Source organism: Pteropus alecto, unplaced genomic scaffold (assembly GCF_000325575.1).
Source record: "Pteropus alecto unplaced genomic scaffold, ASM32557v1 scaffold256, whole genome shotgun sequence".
In the NCBI taxonomy this organism is placed as follows: Eukaryota; Metazoa; Chordata; class Mammalia; order Chiroptera; family Pteropodidae; genus Pteropus; species Pteropus alecto.
Window position 1 is genome coordinate 1349788 of NW_006437784.1, and position 10658 is coordinate 1360445.

Genomic DNA, 10658 nt, shown 5'->3' on the forward strand with positions numbered 1-10658 from the left:
AAGGGAGGAGAGAAGAAAGAATTACTGAATTGAAAGATGTAATAATATAAATTAGCCAATGTGAACCATACAGAGAAAATAGACTAGAAAGAAAAGAACAGGGCCTCTGGGACAAGTGGGACTACAACAGATGATGCAACATTCATGTCAGAGGGGTTGCAACGAAGAGAAAGAGGATGGGGCTAAAAAGGTACTCAAAGAAATAACGGCTGAAAATGTCCCAAGTTTAGAAAGAGGCTTAAACCTACAGATTATGAGAGAAATTCATACATGTAAACCCAGAAGAATAAATGCCAAGACAATTATAGCCAAACTTCTGAAAATGAATGACAAAGAAAAAAATCTTGAAATCAGCCCAAGAAAAACGACACGTTACATGTAAGAGAAAAACAATTTAAATGGCAGCAGATTTGTCATTAGAATCCATGGAGACCAGAAAAAAAGGTGTCATAATATATTTCAAATGCTGAAAGAAAAGAAATATCAACCAGCATTCCTATAACCAGCAAAAATATCCTTTAGGAGTGAAGGAGAATCCAATGCATTCTCAGTTGAAAGAAAACTAAGAATCTGTCATCTAGACCTCCTCTAAAGAAAGTTCTCCACATAGAAACATAAGTAAAATAAAATAAAGAATTTTAGAATATCAGGAAGAAAGAAAGGACATTACATAAAAAGTATGGACAAACACACTAGGCTTTTCTTCCCTCTTGAGTTTTCTAAATTATTTTGGATGGTTAAAGTAAAAATTATTACACTGTCTGATGTGGTTCTCAATGTATGTATCAGAAGTACTTGAAACAATTACGTTATAAACAAGGAGAATAAAGAAATATAAAAGAAGGTAAAGGTTTTATAGTTGAACTAGTAAAATGATCAGTAGAATGTGAAAACTTATGCGCATATATATAATGTAATATTTAGAGCAACAATTGTAAAAATGATACAAAGAGAAACATTACAAAACACTATGTATAAATAAAAATGGAATTCTAAAACATAATCAATTAACCAACAAAGAGGCAGGAAAAAAAAAAAGAACAAAAAATAAATAAAATGGCAGATTTAAGCCTTCACATATCATGAATGATTACAGCAAACATAAACGGCCAAACATACCATTTAAAGATAGGGATTGGCAAAGTGGATTAAACATGACCCAACCATATGCTGCGTGTGTGTATGTTATGTACAATATACATTATGTACAATAAATATATTATGCAAACATTTATCAAGGGAAAGCAGAATTGCCTATGTTAATATCTGATAAAGTAGACTTTGGAACAAAGAAAATTACCAGAGACAAAGGACATTATGTAATGATAACAAAGGTCAAATAACCAAGATGACTTATCCTAAATATGCACTAAATAGCAGAGCTGCAAAAGATGAGAAGCAAAAACTGATAAAAGTGAAAGGACAAATAGACAAATCACAACTGAGAGAACTACTAGACAGAAAATCAGCAAGGATATAAAAGAACTCAACAACATCATTAACCAACAAGCTCCAACTGTCATTTATAGAACACTTCACTGAACAACAGCAGAACATTTGAAACATATTTCAAGATAGACCACATCATGAGCCATAAAACTTCAAAAAATTTGAAATCTCCAATTATATGGAAATTAAAAAATATACTTCTATATAACACATGGGTCAAAGAGAAGGTTTAAAAGAAAGTAACATACAATGAACTAAATGAAAATGAGCAAATCAAAATTTGCAGGACACAACTAAAGCAATGACAACAGGGAAATTCAAAGCCCTAATGCATTAGGAAAGAGGAAAAGTCTCAAATCAATAATTTAGGTCCCCACCTCAAGAACCTAGAAAAAGAAAAGCAAAATAAGCCAAAAATGAGCAGAAGGCAGGAAATAATACTAAAAATCAACAGAACTGGAAACAAAAATACAATGGAAAAAAAAAAATCAATAAAACAAAGAGCCGACTGAAAAAAATCAACAAAATTGACAAACCTTAGCAAGACTGACAAAAGGAGAGTAGACACAAATTACAAGTTATAAATGAAACAGGATATCACTGCAGGCTCTGCAGACATCAGAAGGATAAGAAGGGAATATTACAAAGAATGCTACACATATGAATTTGACAACTTAAAAGAAACGGACCAGTTCCTTGAAAGACACAATCTCAACTCTCTCAATAAGGATAATTTGAATAGCCTTATAAGTACTATGGAAATTAAATTTGTAAGCAAAATACTTCCAAAAACTAAATCTCAGATCCAGTTGATTTTACTGGAGAACTCTACTAAACATTTAAAAAGTTAACAACAATTTTATACATTTTCTCTAGAAAACAGAAGAGGAGGGAACACTTTCCAATCGATTTCATGAAGTATTATCCTGACGCCAAAACCAGACAAAGTCTAAAAAAAGTAAACATCATTAGCTAGCAGGGAAATGTAAATTAACACCACAATGAGACACCTCTACACACCTATGAGAATGACTTAAGGATACTCTTAAGGATGTGGAGAAACTAGATCTCTTAGCTGCTGTGGATGGGAATGCAGAATGGCACAGCCACTCTGGCAAATAGTTTCTCAATTTCTTAAAACACTAAATATGTAATACCTTGTGATCTAGCAACTACACTCCTTGGCATTTATGCCAGAGAAATGAAAATTTACGTTCACAGAAAAACCTGTATGTGAATGTTTACAGCAGCTTTATTTGTAATAGCCCCAAACTGGAAACAACTCAGATATCCTTAATAGGTGAATGGTTCAACAAACTGTGATGCATCCATACCATGGAATATGACTCAGCAATTCAAAGGAAGAAAGTCTTCATCCACACAACAACTTGAATGAATCTCCAGAGAATTAATGCTGACTAAAGAAAGCCTATCCCAAAATGTTACCTATTGTATGACTGCACTTGCCCAACGATCTTGAAATGACAGAACAGGAATGGAGAACAGATTAGTGGTTGCCAGGGATTGAGTGGGTAGGGTAGGAGGGATATGGGAGTGGCAACATGAGAGATCCTTCTGATGATGGAAATGTTCTGTATTTTGACTTTATCAATGTCAAGTTTCCAGCTGTGAAACTGTATTATAGTTTTGCAAGAGGTGATCACTAGGAGAGACTGTAAAGGGCATACAGAATCAATGTATTATTTCTTAGAAATGTATGTAAATTACAATTACTTCAAAATAAAATGTTGCATTAAAAAAGGTATATGAAGTAATATGAAGTAATATGAGCACAGACTTAGTAAAGTAACCGGGACAGACTTTAAGTACGTGAACAATCACTGTGCTGAGACCTACACTTGGCAAAGCGTTATGTTTACTAAAAAGAAAGAAAATGAAGCATAGGATCTTTTGTCTATGCCTTTATCAAAAACAATTTCTCAAGCAATTTACTATTGCCATTTTTACCTCTAATGTTCCTTTCAACTGAATTTCAAGCAGACTATTAAAAATTCTGTATAAGAGAATAATTAAGTTGTCTAATGACTCACTAGAAACTGAAGTTCTAAGACACTGGGTATAACATCTGGAAGTGAATTTGGCTTAGGTTTGATACTGGATGACATTATACTTGTAATTATGCTTTTACTAAAAATCCAGAAACAATGTTTAAATCAGTCGTTCTCAAGTTTGTGATGTCTTTATTATTTGATTTTTTAACTATGTGCAAAAAATTAATGAAAATATTCATTTTCATGGTCACATCAAGAAGCACTACTTCAGGGCAGGTGCTGGAGTGCTCCCAGGTTGTTGCAGGGTGATGGGCAAGAATGGGCCACATGTACTCTGAAGTCCCCGGGCAGAGCCAGTGTTGCAGCATGTGCTTGAGCTTACTGCACTAGCAGGAGTTCTAACAGCAAGAGAGAAGCAGTAGGAGGCTGCAAGGGCTGAGGAAAGCCAAAACCTGAAGTCCAATCAATCACTTGGACCCCTCTTTTGAGCTCCAGCCTCCATTCATTCATTTTTTGAACTGGTATTTTACTAAGCACTATTAAATGGCAAATGCTATCCTAGGCAATGAACTAGTATAAACTGTTCCAAGTGCTATAAAAGAGTACAGTGAGTCTGAGGCAAGATGGGTAGAGAGCAGAGGATGTGTGTCTGTGTGTGCACACATGTGAGCATAAGGAAGGTATGAGAAGCAGAGCGACTTTACAGGCAGTGTGAGTGCCCATGTGGTCTAGATTCACAATGATACCATACTCCTCTGGCTTTAAGATCTTCTCCACATGCAGCAGGGGATCTTGACCTGAGAGGCTGGGGAAGGCTTTCCTGCAGAGGTAATACATGTGCAGGGTGAGGAGGATAAGCAAGAATTAAGTAGAAGAGATGAGGAACAATATTCTAGGAATAGGGACTAGCATGCGCAAAGGCCCTAAGGCAGGAGAAAACTAGCACTTAAGGCTGATGAGGCTACAATGTGACCACCTGAGGGAAAATGGTAAAAAAACGAGCCTGCAGAGGTAGTTTATAACACACGAAAGGCACAAAAAAGCATACTAAAGACTTGGATCCTTATTCTAGGAACAATAGAAACTCTTAAATGGAATGTGACATTTTGCATTTTTCAAAAAAGGTTATTCTAGCTATGATGTTAAAAAGGAAAGAAGCAGCAAAAGTAAATGGCAAAAGTAGATGTTTTTTTTTAAATTAAAAGTCATTTAATAGTCTACTCAAAAGATAACAGAGGCTTGAACTAGAGGCAGGCACTTCTGACAGGTGTAACCAGCTGCCTGGGCTGTGCTAGCCCACACCCTGCTCCTCTCTGCTCTTCCCCTCCAGCAAATGGCAACACCATCCATCCAGTGCACATACATGGAAGCATGTAGATTTACTCATAAGAAGTTAAAGATGTCCCAAACTCATGGCTTCTATGTTCTTAACAAGCCATAAAACAAGACCAGCAGAGACTAGGAGTTGGGGGTGGAGGTGATGGTAAGATGGTAAGTGGAGTGACTCTGCCACGTAGTGTGAGTGAGTTGTGACCACAGATTCACAAGGATACCACACTGTCACGGAGCTGCATAAAGAAGGCAGATGGTTGGCCTCATCCTGGGACAGTCTGGCCTTCTTAATATCAATAAATAAAATCATAATGAAAGATAACTTTAGGCATTCTTCTAGTGACGGTTTCAAAAATTCTATAGAACTACTTGGCCAGGGTGACTACATATTTCTTTAAAAACAAAAAAATCAATATTATTTCAGGCAGATAACCTCTAGCAAAGGAATTTTCTAGGCGGATCAATATTATTTCCAATAGAATTTTGATTAGAAATGTAGGTAAAGGTTACTTACACAAATATAATGTCCCCTCTCTTAGAGTAAGCAGGAATAGCACTGGCTATGGTGGCGAATCCATATGAGTAGAGAATGGCTTCTTCTGTCTTCATAAATTTTGCTAGTCGGTCTTCCAAATCCAAGTGCACATCTGTTTCAATAATAAAAAGTTAAATGGTTAAACTGTCTTATAATTTTTTTCTTCACTAAATAATAAAGAAAATAAGCAGTTTAGTTATTAGTACTGTCACCTTATGGCCAAAATGTAATTATTTTTAAGTTATAAATTATATAAGATCTATTAAGATCTTATACTATTTCTAAAATTTGTGAACTGAATCAGCTACTCATCATTTATCCATATGATGTTACTACTATAACAGTTCCAACTCAGGGTTTTGCTTTGATAACACCCTAGCCCAAGAACTCAAGGCCCAGTGACTTTACCTGCTTTGAAATCCCTCAACCAACCATTTTACCTGCTTTGAAGTCCCTCAGCCAATAGCAATAGTACTTTACCAATCTACAACATGAAATTACTAATGCAATTTTGCATTTTAGCAGAAGGTACCAAACCAGACACTGAGACAACTGTCAACCAACTTTTAACAGGAAAAGAAATAAAAATGAAAAATAGTTCATTTATAAAGAACCCCATATGCTCTGCATCAAGACAGTAAAGACTTTCAGGAATGGCTGAAAGTCTTTGTATACTAGTTCATTGCCTCTAACAGCTGGTGTCAGTACTTAGTTGTAGCACCTGCCATCACTCTGCAGGACTGAGTTTCTGTCTGAATTCCTTTTTAAGTGTTCTGGAGAATTAAAATTTACAGTACAAAAGAGAAATATGGTCCTCTTATAAAAGCAGTTTAAGAAAAACACTGATGTAATAATGAGAATAAATAGTAATTGTTAAAACTGGTAATTTTTTCTCTCTTATATCATGGTTCCTTATAGCCTTTCACTTCCCAGGTCGAGTCATGAGGTTTCATGTCCTAGGATGGAGGGACCAGTGATGTCTAGAATAAACTGCATTAACTGGCTTTAAACCTGAAAATTTCAAAGTGGCCTTAAAATGAGGCATTATTCAGGAGAGAAAAAAATGTTTTTAAAACTTACTTTGGCTCTTTAACTACAACAAGACCCAAGCCAGGAGAACAGGATCAGAGTTTTACCACATGCCCTGTGCAAGGAGAACTCAAGCTAATCAGAAAGGATGCGGTCAGGCCCCTCTAGCTTTGGAGCTTCATGGCAAAAAGGAGGGAGGTCACAGGTGATAAAGGCAGACTTTGAGACTGTGGAAGGGGGAGTTGCAGTGTGTCATGTCCACTGAGGAGAACCTGGAAGTCTAGGCAGCAGCAGGGGCTCCAACATGGTCCCCAGTGAGAGGTGATACAGAGGGCTGATGGGCCGACAGAGCCCTCTGGCCTAGATGTCAAGGTCCCATGTGTGGGAGCATCACTCCAAGAGACCGGTGAACCCATGCCCTCAGCATCAGCCTTCTCTTTAGGGAGCAATGGCACCTCACTCCAGAGATCAGGGAGAAGGCAGAGTCCTCCGCTTCCTCACACCAGAGGGACAGGTATGCCCCTGACTCTCATAGGCATTCTTGATGAGAACAGAGAGAAGGACAGGACCCGAAGACCTGAGATACACAAAGGAGACAATTTAACCCATTTGGGTACAACACTTTATTGTGAATGGACTAAATGTTTCCACTGTAAGGGATGTGGTTAACTGTCAAGGGCAAAGTTTTCACCACCTTCCAGGGAGGGACAATTAAGTAAGGTCAGTTCAGCTACAGCAAATAAAGAAACAACTTCTTAGCACATTTGAATAAAGTGTCTAAAATCTGTAAACCCACTCACTGATTTATGAGGCAAGCTAATCTACTGTGATGCTTTTTAACTAGTAAAAGGAAAAATTAAGGATTATAAAAGTTGCAACTTCACGAAGGACTAAATTAAAAAAAAGTAGTCAGATGAGGGGAATTCAACAATCTTCTCAGTTAATTTATTAATCAAACATTTAATGAATATCACATAAAGACATACTCTGATTAAGCACTGGATCAAGGAGAAATACAGGGTTTCTGACATGGATCAGGGAGAAATACAGGGTTTCTGACACTTGACAAAGTGACACAGCTAAGAGAGGCATTTGGCAGCTGTCAATGGAGAACTTCAGGCTAGAGAGCTGGTACAAGGTGAAGCCGTGCCTTCAACTGACAGGTCTGAAACACTTAGTCCCTTCCACACTCAGAACCACCACATATCCAGTGATTTCTGACTAAAGACAGAGAACACTCAATGGTGAACCAAAGGTGAGGGAGAGAGCTAGCTACTGAGTAAGAGATGGGAAGACACACATGGTCTAAACTAAATCCCAGCTGGATAGCAAGAGAAATACAGTGAGGAATTAGAAAATTTAATAGCAATATCCAGAAACTGAAGCCCACTTTATTTACGGATTTCTTATAGAATGTTATAGAATGACACTGTGAAAATGAACTATTTATCCCATTCTGATCAGATAATGATAAAAAACTAAGTATGTTTCTTCCCATTTGCAAGCTAAAATATGTATATGAACATAGTCTATTATAGGAAAAAAAAACACGAAAATCATTTGATTTCCATTACTAATTGGTTATAGTCATTTTATAGAACTGACATTTTCATTATATCAACATTAAATAAAAATGAGGTTTTTACAATAACAAAGAAGAATGTATCCATTTGATCAAAATGGTACCAAAGGGGCATTAGCTCTTCAAGCATCAGGTCTGTGATATCAACATCACCAAATCTGAGCACCTGACTGCTTGCCTTTCTATGAAAGATGCTGCCAGTGGAAGGTTTCAGAAAAAATCTGGTAAGAATTAGGAAACAGCAAAGCACTAGAAAACAGTCACCTCCCATGCAGCTGAGCTCAGGCATGTCTTCCTCTTCCTTCTCCTTAGTGCTCTCTGGGCGCCTCCCTACAGACAGGTCTCCACCACCTGCCACTTCTCACTTCCAATCAAACATAAAGGCAGGTCCCCTGTGGAAGGCCTCCTTCAAATTACAATGCTGCCTCTAAACTGGACTATCTACCCTAAATCTTCAAAATTTAGCTACAGTGCATTATACTTTCATTCAATATATCTATTTCATAAAGAAAAACATGCTTTGGATGTAAACTACTTTTGCTAACTACAAAACGGGTTTTAAATCATTCTTTAAACTTAGCTCTAAAGGACTCTTTCTCTTGATTAGTGATGAGACAGTAAAACAAAACTTGGCTTTGTTTTGGAGCCTCAGAGTTAGTTATCCAGTTTATAAAAATTGTATGTTAGGAATACTCACAACCATTTTTATGTCATTGCCATAAAGTGGTAAGAAGAATCTCTATATAATAAATCAATGACTTACTGGTTCTTGCCTAGTCCTAAAAGTTTAAAAAAGACTGACCTTGTCCTCCTCTGATCTAAAGACACTGGGTTTCAGCTGATGTCAGCCTTGCAAAGCAGGTTTTGTCATAGGTAAAAATGGATAAACTGCCTAACTTCTCCTGATGTTTGATAGCTACTGTGTGCAATGAAGGAACTCTTTACCCAAGGGATGGGGAAGCAGCAAACAGAACTGCCAGGGTGTGTTCTCCAACTTCTAATGTCTGTCTTGTGTGTGTATGATCCACTTCACTGACTGGTGCCATAGCTTTGCATGGAGTGAGAGCAGAGCACCTCATTCTCTGATTCATTGCCAGAAGCAAACACAGTAGGAAAGAGGCCACGGAGGAATGTGGTCAGAAAGCCTCTGTATCTTCTCCCAGAACTTGCTGCCCTTTTCAGAACCTGCTCTATCACCAGAAAGTAAGATCTGGGGGTAGGGTCAGTACAGGGTGCCTGGAACCCTGCAAAGGGCTTGCTCATGGCAATCACAGGGGGTTCAAATCTAGGCTCTCTCATCACTAAGTGTGAATCCTGGATAGGACTGAAACTGCTCTGTGCCTCCTTCTGTCAAATGGGTAATAGTTGTACCTGACTCAAGGGCTGTTTTGAGAACCACTGGAGTTAATGCTTATAAAACACTCAGAACAAAGCCTGGCATGGAAAATGCAATATGCTATGTGTTTGTTCAATTAAGTCATATTTCTAGAATTACAATTCTAAAAATATAAATCAAAATTCTAGAATTTTCTCTTTTAAAAGGGAAAAGGTTGCACTATCTTCTAATTAATTTATTCAAATCCTGGATATTTAAGGACTATCTTATATTAAAGTTACTTGTTCAATTTCCCATTTATATTATATAATATCTTCTCTTAATCTGATAAGAGGAGACATCAACTTTAGAATAAACCAACTATGTTTTCTCTTAAGGCTTTCATATTTTCATGTTATATACTGTTAGTTTTTTAATCCCTTGAGACTTGGGTAATTTCTCCTGAAAGTATAAGTATTATAACTTACGCACTCATTAGAACATAAATACAGTGCTGAATGTTTCTCAAGATGTTTTCACATGTAGTATCTTACACGATTTTTACCAAAACGTTCTAAGTTGTGCAAACAAGGAGTGTTCCCCTCCTGCTCTGTGCAAACTACACTAGCATGACTGGTAGGAAGAAGTGGCAAATCTAGGAATTTCATGATCCAATGCTCTTCCTACTGGTTTTGTTGAGTACTCTAAAACAAAGAAAAAAATATGTTTAAAAATAAACAAATGAACAATTATTTACTGCTGGCTTTAGAACACAACTCAATGCCATTCTCTCTTACCAAGAAACCCTGCCATTCATTAAGTGTCTTTGACCTAGTTTAAGACTAAAGAGCCAGGTAGGCATTACATATGCAAAGCAGATTCTGGGCACTGGCAATAAACCACAGCTATATGAGATTTGTATGAATTATAAACAAAACAAATAAAGACATTCTCAACAAGAGAAACTATCAAAGTGCACTGGGACTCCATTAGCTTTACAGGAAAAGAAGGCTCCACAATCTGATAAAACCACTTACTTGCTCAGTTCTTAAATACACATTAAAACAATAAAATGGGAAGGTGGAAAAACTTCTGATCATACAGTCCTTACAAGACTACCATAAGAACCTGCCAGGCCTTTAGGAGGCAGAACTTTTAGCCTAAGAAACTAGATGAATTTTGACTCAATAGTTATTTGATTTTTCTTTTTCTGTATTAATCATCTAATAACATCTAATATGTTACTGTGAAATAAAAAAAGTTTTAATAACAAGTGATTTCATTATCTGAAAAAGAGCTAAGAGAGAGAATATTTTCATCTTTGAAAACAGATGCCTGAATTTGATACTTCCAGGAAAAAAAGAAAAGACAAAATTAAAAGCAACCTTTTGAGGATCCAGGGAA

General features: G+C 36.8%; 1 protein-coding gene across 2 annotated transcripts in view; it reads right to left on the minus strand.

Moving 5' to 3' along the window:
- The window catches only part of SPTLC1 (serine palmitoyltransferase long chain base subunit 1), a 56235-nt gene that overhangs the window by 27009 nt on the left and 18568 nt on the right, over positions 1–10658 (minus strand). For both annotated transcript variants that reach the window (XM_006914929.3, XM_025048968.1), the window contains exon 6: positions 5308–5440. In XM_006914929.3, coding sequence (XP_006914991.1) covers positions 5308–5440 — 133 coding nt within the window. The remainder of the gene's footprint in view (positions 1–5307; positions 5441–10658) is intronic.